Here is an 18,270-nt window from a genome sequence, read left to right as displayed (position 1 = left end):
AGACATCAGCCCAGAGCCTGACGCGGGGCTCGAACTTACAGACCGCAAGATCGTGACCTGAGCTGAAGTCGGACGCTTAACCGACTCAGCCACCCAGGCGCCCCAATATTTATTTATTTTTGAGAGAGAGAGATACAGAGCACAATCAGGGGAGGGGCAGAGAGAGAAAGGGAGACACAGAATCTGACTCAGGCTCCAGGCTCCGAGCTGTCAGCCCAGAGCCCGACACGGGGTTGGAACTCACAAACCGCGAGATCATGACCTGAGCCAAAGTCAGAGGCTTAACCGACTGAGACAACCAGGTGCCCCTAATTATATTGCAATTTAGAAAAACTCTCCAGTGGACTACTTGGCCAACTCTAATTTCTCTCCCCGAGGCCAAGATCTGCTGAGGCCATATTCATCAGTGTTTGCTCAGTGGGCACAGAATCAGAGATGGTTATAGACTGAATGCTGAACAGGGTCTGGTTCTGATGGACTTTATGTCCTTACCCTGTCAAGAATGGACACTTCTATTGTTCTAAACCTCATTTACATGGTGTGGCGGACACAGCTGCCTACTCAGTATCCATTCCTCCCCTTCTATTTTAAGAAAACACAATTTTAGGGGCGCCTGGGTGGCACAGTCGGTTAAGCGTCCGACTTCAGCCAGGTCGCGATCTCGCGGTCCGTGAATTCAAGCCCGGCATCAGGCTCTGGGCTGATGGCTCAGAGCCTGGAGTCTGTTTCCGATTCTGTGTCTCCCTCTCTCTCTGCCCCTCCCCCGTTCATGCTCTGTCTCTCTCTGTCCCAAAAACAAATAAACGTTGAAAAAAAAAAAAAAAAGAAAAGAAAACACAATTTTATTCTGGGTGGCAATGGGCCTATTCCCAAACTTTGCTGATTATAAAAACCACCTGGAATGTTTGTTTAAAAAACAAAATAGAAATAAAATAAAAAGACATATCTTGGGTTCACATCCCAGACTCAGCAAATGGTAATTTATGTATTTCTCACACGCCTCCTGCCCCAGGTGACTCTAATCATCATCAGGGAAGTTTGAGGAATATTGGTCTCAGCCAATGGGGGCAAGCATTCCTATGCTCAACTTTCCTAGCATTTCTGGCACCTAGGTGACCATGTGACCAATTCTGGTCAATGAGACCTGAATAAAGTCTATTAGGGAGGTTTGGGGGAAAGCTTTACCTACTATTTAAAGGAGAAATATACTCGCCCTTCTGCCTTCACCCCTTCTTCCTGCCTTGAATGCAGCTATAATAGTTGGCACTACAGTAGCAGCCCAAGGGAAAGCCAAAACAATCACAGGGACATCAACTTTACTGTTGTGAGCAGCTGAAATAATGCCAGCAACTGCCTCCTTCTAATTTCTTGTTAGATAAGCAAAATAGACCCCAGCTTGTTTAACCCTATAGTCAAGTGTTTGTCCCTTGCACCGAACGCATTTCTAATCATATGATGGACACTATCAATGGATCATCTTTGATCATCTCTGTACCTCATGCTGTCAAAGCTCTCTTAAACTCACACTATGCACAGTGCCTTTCAGCAAGCCATCTCACTTCTCATGACATTTTCTTGCTAACCACGTCTCATATCGCTCTTGTTCATTGCAACAATCTCAATCCTGCTACCCTTCTTCCTTCACCCATAGACAAAACCCCTCATCACTGTTTAATTAAGATGAATCACCTATTAAGTCATCATGACGACTTAGAAGAACCCCCCCCCCTTGGCCAATGTTGATTTCTCATGGTTTACTCATGGCTTTTCCCTAAAATGAAAATGGTAAATAGTATACAATATCAACTCTTTTTGAGGTCAGTCTGCACCCTTGCCTTTGGCCACTTCCACCCAACAAACCAAATTACACGCCTTTACCCAAGCACATATCCTAGCTAAAGGTAAAAGCATAAATATCTATACTGATAGTCAATATGCCTTTGGAGTAGCCTATGATGTTGAATGTTATGGAAACAATAGGATTTCCTTCTAGCAGAGACAAAATTAAAAATGGTCCTTATGTCCAAAATTTATTTGATGCTATACTCCTTCCAGAACCTCTGGCTGTTATTAAAGTCCCTGGTCACTCTAAGTCTGACTCTTTGGAAGCCAAAGGAAACCACCTTGCTGATGTCTCTGCAAAAACCCCATTCTTATGGGATCCATAGACCAAACCTCTGTCATGTTCCAGAAAACTATTTCCTCTAGTGACAACCCAAGAGAATTAACTAGGGCAATACAACAAATGGCCCTTGAAAAGGAAAAATAAAATTGGGAATCTAAAGGCTATCGGTGTCAGCCAAATACTTCAATAAGTCTATACTCCCTGGCCAGTTCTACAGCTGTGTTTTGCCATGTTACCATCCTCAGCCTTCAGGACTGGTCAAACATACAAATGTTTGAGTTGAGTAACTAAAACTCAATTAGCTAAATCAGTTGAGAGCTTCCAAATACCCTGGCCAAAAGCACTATCATCGGTTCTTATCTACTCTATTTGGGATACATAAATTTTGGTCTAGTGAAATAATTACAGAGTGGCCAATGCACTTGGACCTGACTTCTTTTGGACCTACAACTAATAGAGGGAGAGATGTACTGCAGTTTTACAAAGACCTGATAAAGTCTATAGAAAATAATCACGGCACACTCCTGGGAGATGAAGATATCAAATATCACACCTTACAGTCTGGAGATTCATCTATTAGAAAAGGTATCTCTAAGGAGACTGCCTTCAATGTCACTGGAAAGGCCCCTACCAGGTGTTAATAACTAACCTCTGAGCAGCCAAATTTCAAGGAATACTCTTGAATTCATGTGTCTCACCTGAAAAAAAAAAAAAAAAAAAAGCCCCCAAATCTGAATGGGCTGGCACACCATCTGGTGACCGAACACTGAAAATGTCAAGAACTGAAGCAGACGGCATCAGAAGTAGACAGCATGCACAAGATGCATGGACCAGGCCCGTATAACTTTCTTTTTTTTTCTCTTCTTACTCTATGTTTAATCATGTCATTCCGGCCTTCCATTGTTTTTTTTCCTGAGCTTCCCTATTATCCTTTATGTTAGCTTTAATAAATCCTTTTAGCTCCACCTTACAAAAACTCTCTGTTTCTGCTGAAGTTACTGATTTCTGGATTTGTGTAAGAGTAAACAATACTCATGATGAGCCTGAACTGGTGGTCTGGGCAGTATCTTTAGAAGGATGGCAAAACCTACCTGGCAAAGGTGTAGGATTTTCCTTTGGTACCTTTGAAACCACACGTCTTCCCTTCTGGAAAACTAGCACAAAGTATTATGGTTTTCCATTGGGTATCCTCTACTCATAAGGGGATACTCTCATTCAGGTCTGGACTCTTATCCCAAATCTTTCGCTGTTTCAAAAACAATGACAGGAATAGCAGAACTCTAGGATATCTCCCAGTCGATATTTATAACCATACTATTTTATATGACCCAGATGAACATGAATGCACTCCTTGTTGGAATCCAGAAGAGTATATCATCTTCCCTATTAAGTTACCTCTATGGTAGGGCAATAAAAATGCAGTAAGATGGGAAAATGGGAAGCTAATGTGCTCCCACTCAATGGTAATTCATTGGGAATTGACCAAAAATCTGGTAAAAGATGGAAACTTAATTCAACTTACTATTTCCCTAGAGATCTTCCAGATCCCAACCAAAATCTTATTATACTAGATCAGCTCATTTGTTAACTTCAGGTCTATAGAAATTTAAGGTGCTCATGTAACCATCCCCATAATGCTAGTAAAACAGATTATCATGTGCTCTGTATGAATGATTATTTCTGATCCTGAGATCTTTTCTTTCATACCAGGGAAAAGAATCTGGGCAAAAGGACCCAATTATGCCTTATCCTTAGAAGACATTGGGTATTTCTTTTTATGTGGAAGAAACATAGTCTACACCTACCCTCAATTGGAAGGGATTGCTGCCTTACCCTTGATACCAAAATCAGAGAAACTCTTCCCTCTACTGCTTATATACCTAATGTAGGATCTTTCTCTTATCAACTTTAAAGGATATGTCAGAACTGGAAAGGTTATAATTATTGCTGGATGCCTACATATGACCCTACAGTGGACAGAAAAGGTTTTGGCATGATTTCTCCAGAGACTTTCTTCCTTGGGTTGAAGTAGCAAAATTAAAAAAAAACAAAACAAAACAATTCGCAATCTTTCTACAGTCATGCCCACCACTTTTAATGCTTCTGTCCAAGCTTTTGAATGTAGCAACAGACCCAAATGGATACCCTTGCGGAAGTAATTCTACAAAACCGCAGGGCCCTAAGCCTCCTCATTACTCAGCAGGGGAAACCTGTGTCCTACTTGGAGAAGAATGTTGTCTTTATGTCAGTAAGTCAGGGAAAATAACACAAGAACTAAAAATAATGAGGGACATCATCAACCTGCTAGCCGAAGCTGGCCAACCTCCCGGAACTCAGGACATTTTAGATCTATTAAACATAGGTAGTTGGGGAAACTGAGAAGTGCATTTCAATCGCTAGCTGTCATTGGGCTTTTTGTCCTCAGTTTAATCTTTTTAATTAAATTTCTACTGTTTTTGTATTAATAAGAAAATGTCTTCTTCCCAAATGTATGTACAAAATACAATTCTTTTCCTTTCAAAAAGCTTTTCCTGAAACTCAAATGACCATAGAAACTAAACCATTCATATTAAAGGGACAGAATGGAGATTCCTTCCTTTTTCAATCCTCTTATTGTTCAAATGAGGCCACTGAAATTCCCTACCATTTCCTTCCTCCGTGGGACGAGACACCTGAGGATGGGGTCCTCCTCAGCTCTGTGAGGAAAAACAATGGGGGATGGTCCTCAGCTCCATGGGAAAAGCCCCCTGAGGGCAACTCTCCTCAGCTCCATACAATCCACCCATGAAGAACTATACTGTTGACAAAGGGTAACAAATACACCTGAAGGACATAACTGATCAGTAACATTTTCTGTGAAAGATCTTGACCAAACAGGGGAAATGTGAAAAAACTTCAACTGAAAACAGTCAGAGGATACAAAGTGGAGAATCTCACGCATGTGCCCTAAGGAAAACAAAATTAAGGACTGACAGACTGATTTCCCGTAAATGCCTGGTTTACAAAACAAACAAAAAATTGGTAATATTGGAATTTTCCTAAATGATAGAGAAGTCATCAGGGGTTGCTTCATATCAGCCTTGGAAAGTTCTGTTTATGGTTTCCAGAGGCATGAACAAGATAGGACCCAGGTCACCTGGTCTTGCAAAATGACCTGAGGTGAGCTTTGTTTGTATGGCTGGACTGGTTTTGTCTGCCTGGGTAATTTTTAACGCTGGTCTCTACTTGTTCTGATTTTAACAGATTCCAAGTGAACTCTCCCCTCTTTACATTCCCTGCCCAGAAATACAGCCTACTCAGGCAGACTCGCCTGTCACTTGCTATAGTTTGTGTGTCCCAAATTATAGTTCCTTGGCTATTCCCAAATAAACTCATATTTATGATTTTGAGTTTGCCCCTTTAGGTCAACAAAGACAATCTTCATTTTCAAAACCCTGAGGAAAAATACTGGATCTACCTGTAAAAATCAAATAGGCCATCACCACATCTGGTTTCTTGCTGTGTCCCTGTCACACAGAGAAACAATGAACTGGGAAAAGGGTATAGTGGCACGTAGAGGACTCACCTTGGTCAATGCCCGTTCTAGGTATAAGTCTTTAGAGAAAGGATGCTGCTAAATTTATTGAGTACCTACTGTCCATCTGGAGCTATGGGGGGCTACACATAAATGTTAATATACCAAGGTTCAAAACCTCAACTTAAGGGCCTGATATGTTTTAAGAATCATAGTCACACTGAGGTAACCTAAATAAGGGAGACAGCTGTGATATGCAAATACCCTGTGACCCAGCCATAAATTAAGCCATTTTACCATCTAGCCTAGAATACAGGCAGAAAGAAGTTAATGCTTAAGGAAGTAAAATTAGTAAGTGATTTATTTTTTAAAATTTCAATTTCAGTGTTACCGTAAATACGTATTTTTCAGCTTATTAAGGCTTTTAACTCATTTTTGTTTACCTATATAGTAAAATTTACCAGAAACCTGGTTTTCATTTACCTATAATATTAATATTTGGGAGGAGTTATTTCCCCTCCGCATATCAAAGTTTTTCACTTGTGTCTTAGGCGTGTAGAGGTTTTCTTAAAATCTGGTTCAACCTGGGGCGCCCGGGGGGCTCAGTCGGTTAAGTGTCCAACTTCGGCTCAGGTCATGATTTCACCGTCTGAGGGTTCGAGCCCCGCGTTGGGCTCTGTGCTGACAGCTCAGAGCCTGGAGCCTGCTTCAGATTCTGTCTCTCTCCCTCTCTCTGCCCCTTCCATGCTCATGCTGTTTCTCTGTCTCTCAATAATAAATAAATGTTAAAAAAATTTAAATCTGGCTCAACCAAAACCTGCCCTCAATTTGATAATGTGAGAATAGTCCAAAGGTTAGATAACTGTGTTCGTTTAAATGCTGAGATACGTATTACAACTTTAAGAAGATAACAGAGTGCTCTTGAATCCATCATTTATCACAAAGTTCTTACAACCAAGGGTCTCAGCTGGTTTAGAACTATCACTGAATGACAGAGGCAAAATCCAAAGAGGCCCAGATTCTGGCAGGTGTTATTTTCAGCCAGCAGCAAGCTGTATTTTTCCAAAATGGTCATAGCAATGAATTTCTAGAACTCTACCATTCTCCATCGAGAACCAAAGTTTCCTCCCCTCCCCTTCCTTTGGACTTCGATTGGATGCCTGTCTGCTTCAACAAAGAAAACATAGTTGGAGTAATGTCACATGACTCCCAAGGGTGGAATCACAACAAGTGACACTCTTTCACCTGCCCTTTCTCACTCCCAGGACACTGACCTTGAAAGCAGCCACCATGCTGTGAGGAGGCCCAAACTAGCCCACATGGATAGATGAAATGGACAAGATCTGAGGCTCTCAGCAACATTCAGCATCAACCATAAGTAATGTGAGTGAATGAGCCCTCGATGGATTCTAGCCCCTCATCTTTGAGCCACCCTAACTAATGTACAGTGGAGCACAGGTGAGCCCTTCTGGGCCCTGTGCAAATTGCAAAGTCATAAGCAAAATAAACACTTATTATTTTAACTAAGTTTTGAGCTTAGTAATTGGAACACAGACTCAGAATTTAATGCACATGCATGTGCATTCACCTGAATTTCACCTGAAACAAAATAAACTTTGTGTTTTACCTCCCACTTTGATCACCAAATGCAGGCAGAAATAAAAAATATATATATACATACATCTTCCAATAGTTATGTGCTGCTGCAGGGTGCTTATATACAGCTGCAAAGTCAGCTGGGGAGCAGAGCCCAGGAAAGCCTGGATCACTGATGCTCGGCTGAATGCAGATCGGTGGGTGAAGAGCTTGCCCTCTGCCTGGCCCACTTCTTTCTCGATTTCTTCTGAGAAGCCATTTTTGGGCATCTGTCGCTTCTTGGTGATGCTGACATAAGGCTCTTCAATGTGGCTTGATTGACAATAGATGCAGAAGACTTCAAAACACCTGGAAACAAGTCATCAAGTCACGATAATCAGAGACAGACAGGATTCTGTCTTTTCTCAGCTACCCTGCTGAGATTCTCAAGACTTTGACTTGGCTACTCTGAAGGATATCCCCTTCTCTAGAATCATCCACTCCAAGGAGTTCTAAGCAAGCAGGCAGTCCTCTTGTGGCCCTCCAGCAGGTCAACTGGAAATGAGTGTGAACCTAATTGAGAGATGACACCAAAGGCCAGTGAGGCAAGGAAACCAAGTAGGAAATGGGCTCCAGAGCCAGAGAAGAATGTTCTATTTTCCTTCATGACCCTTACTAGCTGTGCAGCCCTGGGCAATTCCTTTAACCCTTGAATCCTTCCTCTCAATTATAAAGCAGAGGTAATACTTACTTTGCCACACTATTACGGAAACAATGCAGTATATGGGCATGTATGTTTGTGTATGTGTGTGCATATACATATATGTATGTGTGTGTGTGTGTGTGTGTGTGTGTGTGTATTTCCACATCCAGTAGATGCCCCTTATTGCCTCCGTTGGGCAGTAGCTATGGTTGGGAGATCCCCTAGCACAAAGCTGCTTGCCATCTAGCACTTCCCTAAAAGACTGCAATATACTACCTAGCTCTCTGCTCTCATAAACCTTTTTTTTTTTTTTTTTTTTTTAATTTTTTTTTTTTCAACGTTTATTTATTTTTGGGATAGAGAGAGACAGAGCATGAACGGGGGAGGGGCAGAGAGAGAGGGAGACACAGAATTGGAAACAGGCTCCAGGCTCTGAGCCATCAGCCCAGAGCCTGACGCGGGGCTCGAACTCACGGGCTGCGAGATCGTGACCTGGCTGAAGTCGGACACTTAACCGACTGCGCCACCCAGGCGCCCCTCTGCTCTCATAAACCTTTATGGGACATGACTAAAGTCAATCATTCCTGGAGGTCTGTCCCCCTTACTTACGGAATAAGTACTTACTTACTTATGGAATAAGCCTGCCCTAGGGATGGAGCCTTAAAAAGTCACCTTTCTAGACTGAGTACCTGGCTTCTAAGATTAGATTTTCCTCTCTAGGTAATGATATGGATACCAATCTGATGTGTGATTTATTTTGAAGTGCGCACACACGCACACACACACGCACATGCGTGCAAATGGATTGATGACTCGATCGAAGAATGGATGGATGTGTGAAGCAAAATGTTAACTGTAGAACCTAGGTGGTGAGTACTTGGGTGTTCACGGTACAATGCTTTCAAGTTGTCTTCTGTATATTTGAAAATCTTCATAATAAAATGCTAAGGAAAATGGGTTTTTCTCAGGAATAAGAAAAATGCTTGTGGCCTTAGGTTTAAAAATTGCTAAAGGATGTTTTTTTCTCCAAACACGCATTTCTATAACCACCTTATAATGCTGCCGAAAGATTTTATGACTTCATCTATTTTACTGAATGCTGTTAACTTTGTACTCTCACCCGAGGCAACTATGGCAACAAGAATATGTTTATAATTTTAAATAATAAAACTTGACGTAAGAAAGGAAGTGCAAGAGCCTCTCTGGTGAGTACGAAGTAGACATATTTTATGACCATTACCTTTGTTCATTTGTTCCTGGGATAAAGAAGGTGCACAGCTGTTTGGGGGGGGGAGAGGGGGAAGAGGGAGACAGAGAGAGATAGGGGGAGAGGGAGAGGGAAAGAGAGGGGGAGAAGCAGAGAGAGGGAGAGAGAGGAGGAGAGAGGGAGAGAGAGGGAGAGAGAGGGGGAGAGGGGGGGAGAGAGGGGGAGAGGGGGGAGAGGGGGGAGAGGGGGGAGAGGGGGGAGAGGGGGGAGAGGGGGGAGAGAGGGGAGAGAGGGGAGGGGGGGGAGAGGGGGGAGAGAGGGGGGAGAGAGGGGGAGAGGGAGAGAGAGGGAGAGAGAGGGAGAGAGAGGGAGAGATAGGGAGAGAGAGGGAGAGAGGGGGGAGAGGGAGGGAAAGGGAGAGAGGGGGAGAGAGGGGGGGAGAGGGGGGGAGAGGGGGGAGAGAGGGGGAGAGAGGAGAGAGAGAGGGGGAGAGAGGGAGGGGGGTAGAGGGAGAGAGGGGGTGGAGGGAGAGAGGGGGGAGAGGGAGAGGGGGGAGAGGGGGAAGGGGAGAGGGTGGAGGGAGAGAGGGGGGAGAGAGGGAGAGAGAGGGAGAGAGGGGGAGACGGGGGGGAGGGGGGGGAGAGGGGGGGAGAGGGGGGGAGAGAGGGGGAGAGAGAGGGGGAGAGAGGGAGGGGGTAGAGGGAGAAAGGGGGTGGAGGGAGAGAGGAGGGAGAGGGGGAGGGGGGAGGGAGGGGGGAAGAGAGGGGGGAGAGGGAGAGAGGGGGGAGAGGGAGAGAGGGGGGGAGAGGGAGAGAGAGGGGGAGAGGGGGGGAGGAAGAGAGGGGGGAGAGGGAGAGAGAGGTGGGAGAGGGAGAGAGAGGTGGGAGAGGGAGAGAGAGGGAGGGAGAGGGGAGAGAGGGAGGGAGAGAGGGGGGAGAGGGAGGGAGAGAGAGGGGGGAGAGGGAGGGAGAGAGAGGGGGAGAGGGAGGGAGAGAGGGGGGAGAGGGAGGGAGAGAGGGGGGAGAGGGAGGGAGAGAGGGGGAGAGGGAGGGGGAGAGGGGGGAGAGGGAAGGGGAGAGGGGGGAGAGGGAGGGGGAGAGGGAGGGAGAGAGAGGGGGAGAGGGAGGGAGGGAGGGAGGGGGGAGAGGGAGGGAGGGGGGGAGAGGAAGGGAGAGAGGGAGGGAGAGAGGGGGGAGAGGGAGGGAGAGAGGGGGGAGAGGGGGGGAGAGGGAGGGAGAGAGGGGGGAGAGGGAGGGAGAGAGGGGGGGAGAGGGAGGAGAGAGGGGGAGAGGGAGGGAGAGAGGGGGAGAGGGAGGGAGAGAGAGGGGGAGAGGGAGGGAGAGAGGGGGGAGAGGGAGGGAGAGGGAGGGGAGAGAGGGGGGGAGAGGGAGGGAGAGAGAGGGGGAGAGGGAGGGAGAGAGAGGGGGAGAGGGAGGGAGAGAGGGGGGAGAGGGAGGGAGAGAGGGGGGAGAGGGAGGGAGAGAGGGGGGAGAGGGAGGGGGAGAGGGGGGAGAGGGAGGGGGAGAGGGGGGAGAGGGAGGGGGAGAGGGAGGGAGAGGGAGGGGGAGAGGGAGGGAGAGAGAGGGGGAGAGGGAGGGAGGGAGAGAGGGGGGAGAGGGAGGGAGAGAGGGGGGGAGAGGGAGGGAGAGAGGGGGGAGAGGGAGGGGGAGAGGGGGGAGAGGGAGGGGGAGAGGGAGGGGGAGAGGGGGGAGAGGGAGGGGGAGAGGGGGGAGAGGGAGGGGGAGAGGGAGGGAGAGAGAGGGGGGAGAAGGAGGGGGGGAGAGGGAGGGGGGAGGAGGGGGGGAGAGGGAGGGGGGAGAGGAAGGGAGAGAGGGAGGGAGAGAGGGGGGAGAGGGAGGGGGAGAGGGGGGAGAGGGAGGGGGAGAGGGGGGAGAGGGAGGGGGAGAGGGAGGGAGAGAGAGGGGGAGAGGGAGGGAGAGAGAGGGGGGAGAAGGAGGGGGGGAGAGGGAGGGGGGAGAGGAAGGGAGAGAGGGAGGGAGAGGGAGGGGGGAGAGGGAGGGAGAGAGGGGGGAGAGGGAGGGAGAGAGGGGGGGAGAGGGAGGGAGAGAGGGGGGGAGAGGGAGGGAGAGAGGGGGAGAGGGAGGGAGAGAGAGGGGGAGAGGGAGGGAGAGAGAGGGGGAGAGGGAGAGAGAGAGGGGGGGAGAGGGAGGGAGAGAGAGGGGGGAGAGGGAAGGGGGGGAGAGGGAGGGGGGAGAGGGAGGGAGAGAGGGGGAGAGGGAAGGAGGGAGAGGGGGGAGAGGGGAGGGAGAGAGAGGGGGAGAGGGAGGGAGAGAGAGGGGGGAGAGGGAGGGAGAGAGAGGGGGGAGAGGGAGGGAGAGAGGGGGGAGAGGGAGGGAGAGAGAGGGGGATGAAGGAGCAGGGGAAGCAGGTTTGTCTGCTACATTTTGTCCAATGGGGTCACCGCCACCTTAATATAATACATAAAAACAGGTAAAATGGCCTGGGCCAATTTGTTCAACTGAAAATAATGAAATTCAGGTTATGAGTTCAAGTCCAGATAATCTAACTGAATTTTCTCTGGGCAAAACCTCCAATCTATGAGAACTGTTTGAGGCCTAGCAACTTCACACAAGGAGAAGACAGAATAAACTGACCATCATCTTAATTCTCAAATATGTGATGAATGCAGACATACTCTGCTAGTGCTGTGGGGAATGCAAAGACAGCTGGGGTACCCCTGCCTCATTCCGACGTGTTCACAATCTAAATGGAAAATGGCACATATATTAATAAGGATAATAATGTATACAACTAATATTTATATAGCACTTTCAGTTTATAAAATATTTCTCATAAATTAACTCAGAAAGCCTAATGCAAGAATTTGAATCATAGCATTATTTGTAATGGCAGTTCTGGGAATACTCTAAGGGTCCCCAAATAAAATAATTCAATAAGTCATAATATATGTATTCAATGAAGTATTACCCAGTCCTTAAAATTGATGGTATAGACACACATGTACTAATGCATAAAAATGTTTACTATATTTGATAAGCTAGAGTGCTTGAACTGGCTCATACTGACTCAACAAACTGTTAAGTGGCTAGGAATCATGTGAGCCTGTTGTTAAAAAACTGGTAGCTTGAGGCCTGGCTGGGTGGCTCAGTCGGTTAAGCATCCAACTTCGGCTCAGGTCACAATCTCACAGTTTGTGGGTTTGAGCCCCACGTCAGGCTCTGTGCTGACAGCTTGGAGCCTGGAGCCTGCTTCGGATTCTTTGTCTCCCTCTCTCTCTCTGCCCCTTCCCTGCTCACACTCTCTCTCTCAAAATATAAATAAACATTAAAAAAGAAAACCAGTAGCTTGAAATAGGCCATGATGGGAATATTTACATCACAGAAATCAGCAAACACTGCAATTCAGGGCTTTTCCCCCCAAGAGAGAGTTTGCCAGCTTACCACTATAAAAATATTAGTAAGTACATACAGGAAAATGTTAAAAATAGTTCTCTTTAGGCAAATTAGAGGGTTTTTGTAAATTGTGCTTATCTGTTTTCTGCTCTTCTGTCCTTTAAACAACGAATATGTTTCACCTGAAAAAAATCAAGCTTAGAATTTTTAAACACTAAACAACCAACCAAACACCAGCACATGCTAAGAGGTGAATGAATGAAAATGAAGGTTCAGAGGAGAAAGCAATTCTCTTGATGTTGAGGGTGCTGTTTTAAACAGAAAGCATGTGCAGAATTGTTGACAAACTGAAACCTTAGTGTATCCATTGGTAGACAACAGAAAGTCCCAGAATGGCTAATCACAGAGGTGGCCCTGAAGCCCAGATGGACACCCTCACAACCCACTGTGTTTCCCAATCACTACATTTATCTTAGCACAGACTTTTTTTTTTTTTTTAACACATAGTAAGTGTTTGATAAATTTGTATATGATGCTGAGACTTCACTACTTGCCACTACCTGGTTAAGAAAACTGATAAGAGGGGCGCCTGGGTGGCGCAGTCGGTTTAAGCGTCCGACTTCAGCCAGGTCACGATCTCTTGGTCCGTGAGTTCGAGCCCCGCATCAGGCTCTGGGCTGATGGCTCGGAGCCTGGAGCCTGTTTCCGATTCTGTGTCTCCCTCTCTCTCTGCCCCTCCCCCGTTCATGTTCTGTCTCTCTCTGTCCCAAAAATAAATAAAACGTTGAAAAAAAAAAAAAGAAAACTGATAAGAAACAAACTACCATTCTTCTTGGAACTCTGCAAGGCTCATCTAATTACTCCAAAAAGAAATTGTTTTTTTGCTTGAGAGATGGTCTAAATACAGCTGTAAATTAAGTATTTTCATCGAAATTGTTCAAGGTTGCTTTTCAGTATCATATAGACCAAGGGTTGGCAAACATTTTCTGTAAAGTATTTACAAAGACTAAATATTTTAGGCTTTGCAGGCCACAGTCTGTATTGCAACGACTCAACTCTGCCACCATGGTGCAAAAGTGGCCATACACAATACGTTAAATGAATGGGCACGGTTGTGTTCCAATAAAACTTTATTTACAAAAAGAGACAGTAGGGGGATTTGGCCTGTGAGGCATAGTCTGCCGGCCCATAATGTAGATAATCAGTAGGCAGATCCATTTTTTTCACTTTATCCCATTTTCAGGCATCACAGTGGAAGGAGTTTATTCCTTAGCTGAAACCATGCTTGTTCGTGTCTGTGCAAATAACCTGTGGTGCTGGAGACCCCCTAAAGCAGTTAATAAAAAACACGTTTTCAAAAGAAATACTGACTATGATTTCCTACACACCACGTTATTTCCTACACGTACATGCTCTATGACGTGACACAAGAATCAAACTGGGTAAACAGAAACTGCCATGTGACCTTTGAAAAGCCACTTGCATGATCTCCCTGAGCCTCAATGTCTCAACTGTAACAAAAAAGATAATGACAATTAAGTCACAGGGTTTTACAGTGGATGGAGTTATATACTGTATGTAAAAGCACTTTGCAAACAAAAAAAAGTTCTTCAAAATTAGACTATTATTTTATAAAGTCTTGTGAAAGCTTATTACAGAAAGAAATACTATGGTGAATCATTTTGCAATGTTCTATACAAAATTACTGGAAATTCACAGCTTTCATTTTTATAAACCCAGATTTTCATGTACCATTTTCCCCTCATTTTACCAGTAAACAAAAATGGAGAAAAACTGCTTGCACTTGAAACTTGTTTATATTTATTCCTTCTCCCAATAATTTTATAAAATTAACATAATTGTAAAAGAATGATAAATTCTGTTGTTGTTATGAAGTTCCCCCCCCCCCCACTTTGGTTTTCCAGAATATCTATTTATCATTCACAAAAGACTGCCCTTAAAATAAAAAAAGAAATTCAAGATACCGTTCGCTGCTCATATCATTCAAACCCAGCCTTAATAAGGAAACAACCAGACAAACTGCAACTACAGTTTTAAATAGAAGACTGATAAATGAACTATGGTCCTCTCCTAGTGCTTCTCTAAAGGAAAGAAGGAGCGGGGCCTAGTTTTTAGTCTTCAGCCCATGATCATTACAGTGTAACGTGGGATTGAGTGAACTCAAAAACAACATCTCACCTGAAAAGAACCTGAGTTTGTCTAGTTAGTACCTAACCAAAAATAAACAGAGCTAATTTTTCCAAAAGCAATTTCAAAGTATTACTAAGTCAAATCAATAAAGATGGTAAAGAAACATACCATGACTTTCCTTTGTCTCTGGGAGAAATAATTTTGATCTTTAAGTAAAGCTGACATCTTGGAGTTATAAAAGAATCAAACTGTCAGCAGGAAAAACTTCCAATAAGATATTAAGTCACGCTAATATACAACCGCAAATTGCTTTTCACATAATCTGGAAGGTAAGAGGGTTGGAACCACATTTTGTGTATCTCAGCTCTAGGATCATGGGTCCAAGATCTCCTTGAAATAAATCAGCAGCATTAGAATGAGAGAGTCCTTGCTGATAGAAGGAGGTTGTTTGTTGCTTTATTTTCTGTTTTATTTTATTTTTCCCCCAAGAGGATAATGACTCATTTAGAATTTTCTGTCAACAGAAGTCTTTTTATGGTGTTGCAACTTTTTATATAGCTGAGAAGTTATCTCTTCAAAGCACCAAACTTTTTTTAAATAAAGTTGAAATATTTTTACTATAAAACCTGAAAAATGTAGAGAAGTATAAAATAAATGAAAAAAAAATGATGCACTTTTCTATATTTTTCAGAAGAAAATTAAAACCACCCATAAATGCATCATCCAGAAATTACCACTCTCTGCAACCTGGTATATTTCCTGGAGCTCAGGTTTATATGTGCCATCCTATTTTTATACATATTATGTCATTAGCTTTGTCTTGGATCACTCTTCGTATTCAGAAATATTTTAAATGGCAGTAATGGTAGAGATCACTCACCCAGATAGCTATTTAGGTTGTGTGTTTTTTTTTTAATTTTGCCAAGATGACCAAACTTACTTAATTTAAGATGGAAGTTACTAGTAAAACATACTCCACAATCTTCTGCTTTCTTTCACAGAGAGCAGGGAACATAATTAACCGAACTCCACTTCTAAGAAGCCTTGTGAATGTGGCCTGGGGTGTCATTTTCCTCATCTATAAAATGGGAACAGTGACATCTACTTCAAGGTGAGGATTCAATGTACTGAGGGATATAAGTACCTACCAAACCACTCAGCACAAGGAGCCCTGAGAAACATCAGTCCCCCTTTATCTGTCACTTCATTTAAACGTGAGCAATGAGTTTTCTTTTCCCAGGTAAGGTTAATAAATGATGAGTGCCTTGCCCAAAATCAGATCCCATTGATTTTACTGAGCAGGATTACAGTCAGGATGCTGTAGCCTACCTGGCCAGAGACGACTAATTCCTCACTAAATGGCTCCAAACGGCACGACTTTAAAAATTCTCCTCTCTCTCTCTCTCTCTCTCCCCTTTCCCACCACCCCCCAACCCTTCTCTTGCTCTTAGATGGCAGTAGCAAGGCCTTAGTCCTGCTTATGTACCGGTTTCTCTTCCCTTCTAGGATTCTGTGGCTTCTGGAAGCTGGGAAACTTGTTAACCAAGTTTGTCCTGATTGTGTGTGAACCCCAAGTCAGTATCGTTGAGTGTCGGTGGGGATAGCTGTATTTAATACGAGGTGCGAAGTTTTATAATAGGGCTCTCTGAAATCTATCTTGCCAGTGGACTTTTTTTTTTTGTCTATGTGTGTGTTGGGGGTGGGGTGGGGGTGGGGAGATAGTGCCTGGTGGGAAAGGTTCCTGGCTAGCTGAATTTTCTGGTAGCTGAACTGTGGCCTTTCTAGCTCTTCCAATTCCTTTATCACCTGTGTCTAAATTCAGTCTTAGAAACTGCTTTCTAATCCAGATAAAAATCCTTTGTTTTGAGTTTCCTACAGGGTTGAAAGCCGTCAAAACAACACATTTTAAACTCTCTTCATGGTCCTTAGATCTGCCAGAGTCTACCTCATTACCATGCAGTCTACTTGCTCTGTGTTAATAAACATTAATTTCCAGAAATGTCACTAATAGTTTTTCTTAACGCACTGCAACTTTCTGTCTTCATGGCACACTATGTTCCAGCTTCAACGACTGTGTTTTAAGTTAGGCAAGGCTGGAAGGCATGTCTACAACCCTGTACGTTTCTACACCAAGAGAATGATGCGTGGATTTCTAGAACTCGGTATGAGAAGTAGATTAATATTTGCAAAGTGCTCAGAACGGTGCCCGGCACACAGTAAACTCCACGTGTTTGGCAAATTAAAGAATCTGCACACGCTTTTTGCTCTAAAGGCGATTTGGCCCACACACTTCTCAAGGGTTTGTCACGACACAAGCCAATCCTGCCAGAGCCCACCCGACCCTAGAGAAGGCTTGCATTTCATGAGGTCCAACCACATGCAATTGCCATTTCTGTTGGTCAAGTGCAGTTGAATATTGGCAATGCCCTAGGCGAGAACCTAACAGGAACGCGGTCCGCCCCAGCTGTATTCCCACTCTCCCCGGATCCCGTCGCATTCGCGTGACTGGAACTGTGGGGCCCAGGAGCAGGGCGGGCCGGCCTGGGCCCGGCGCCGGGTCCAGCCACCCGCTCCTCCCGGAAGGCCGCCCCCTCCGCCAGGGCAGTGGGGGAGGGGGCCGGGGACCCGCACGCACCTGAAGAGCGGCCCGAGTTGCAGCAGGTGCAGCAGCAGCACCAGCGGGCGGTCGCGGCTGAAGTCGCGGTGCACGAAGAGGAGCGTGAGCTGCACGAGTGCGCAGGGCAGCAGCGAGAAAAGCAGCGTCAGCGCCTGCCACATGCCGTCCCCGCCCGAGCGATAGGTGCTGCTCAGGTACAGCGCCGCCGTCGTCTCGGCCACGAACAGGATCACGGACGCCAGCACGGAGCCCGGGAATTTCATCTCCGCGCGTCAGCGGCGCGGCAGCGGACGCAGTAGCGGCGGCGGCGGTTGCCCGAGGGGCTCCGGACATATGCCCGGCCCCGAACTCTCCCGCGCTCCGCGCAGCCCGCCGAGGGCACGGGGCTGGCCCAGAGGCCGGGGCGCTGGAGCTGGGCCTGGGGGCGACGGGCCGGGCCGGGGTGGGGCGGGGAGCGCGGCCCCGCTGAGACACGCCCACGCGCACGGTGCGCCGCCCGCGCGTCGCGGTGCCCGCTGCGTCTCTGCGGCGACCGACCTCAGGCTAGCCGCGAACTCGCGTCCCAAGACTGCTGTTGCCGCAGCCCCAACGGCTGCGGCGGGCCCAGCTGGCCCCGCGCTTAGCCTCTGGGTCCTAGAGCCCTTGTCCCCAGCTCCGGATCGCATCCCTTTGAAAAACTGCAACCAATGGGGCCCAGATGCCTTTACATCCCAGTCTCTATTTTGTGGGCCTGGGGAACGCCTAATTCCTCAAAGGACCAGCGTTTCCGGTCACTTAAAAATAACCAGACCACAGAGATGCTTTTCAAAGTACAAGTGTAAAGTCATGTACCCAGGATTCACCATTTCAATGGGCCGAATAAGCGTGCCCTTCAGTCTTCCAGACACAGTGGTGTAAAACATTGCATCCAGTGGTGAAGGAGCATCAGACAATCCTTCGAAGCCACTACCTTCTCTCCCAGAAAAACTGCCTACAAAATGTATTCCTTTCTAACTATGACTAAC

The 18,270-nt window shown here is 46.0% G+C and overlaps 1 protein-coding gene across 1 annotated transcript in view; it reads right to left on the bottom strand.

Moving 5' to 3' along the window:
* Positions 1–17,675, bottom strand: part of XK (X-linked Kx blood group) — a 77,858-nt gene extending 60,183 nt beyond the window's left edge. Inside the window, exons 1-2 of the mRNA XM_045470742.1 lie at positions 17,285–17,675; positions 7,321–7,583 (exon numbers count right to left, since the gene is read on the bottom strand). Of these exons, the coding sequence (XP_045326698.1) occupies positions 7,321–7,583; positions 17,285–17,529 (508 nt within the window). The 5' untranslated portion in view covers positions 17,530–17,675. The remainder of the gene's footprint in view (positions 1–7,320; positions 7,584–17,284) is intronic.
* Positions 17,676–18,270: the final 595 nt, after the last annotated feature.

This window comes from Leopardus geoffroyi, chromosome X, assembly GCF_018350155.1.
Source record: "Leopardus geoffroyi isolate Oge1 chromosome X, O.geoffroyi_Oge1_pat1.0, whole genome shotgun sequence".
NCBI lineage: Eukaryota > Metazoa > Chordata > Mammalia > Carnivora > Felidae > Leopardus > Leopardus geoffroyi.
This window is presented reverse-complemented; position numbering and strand designations above follow the sequence as displayed.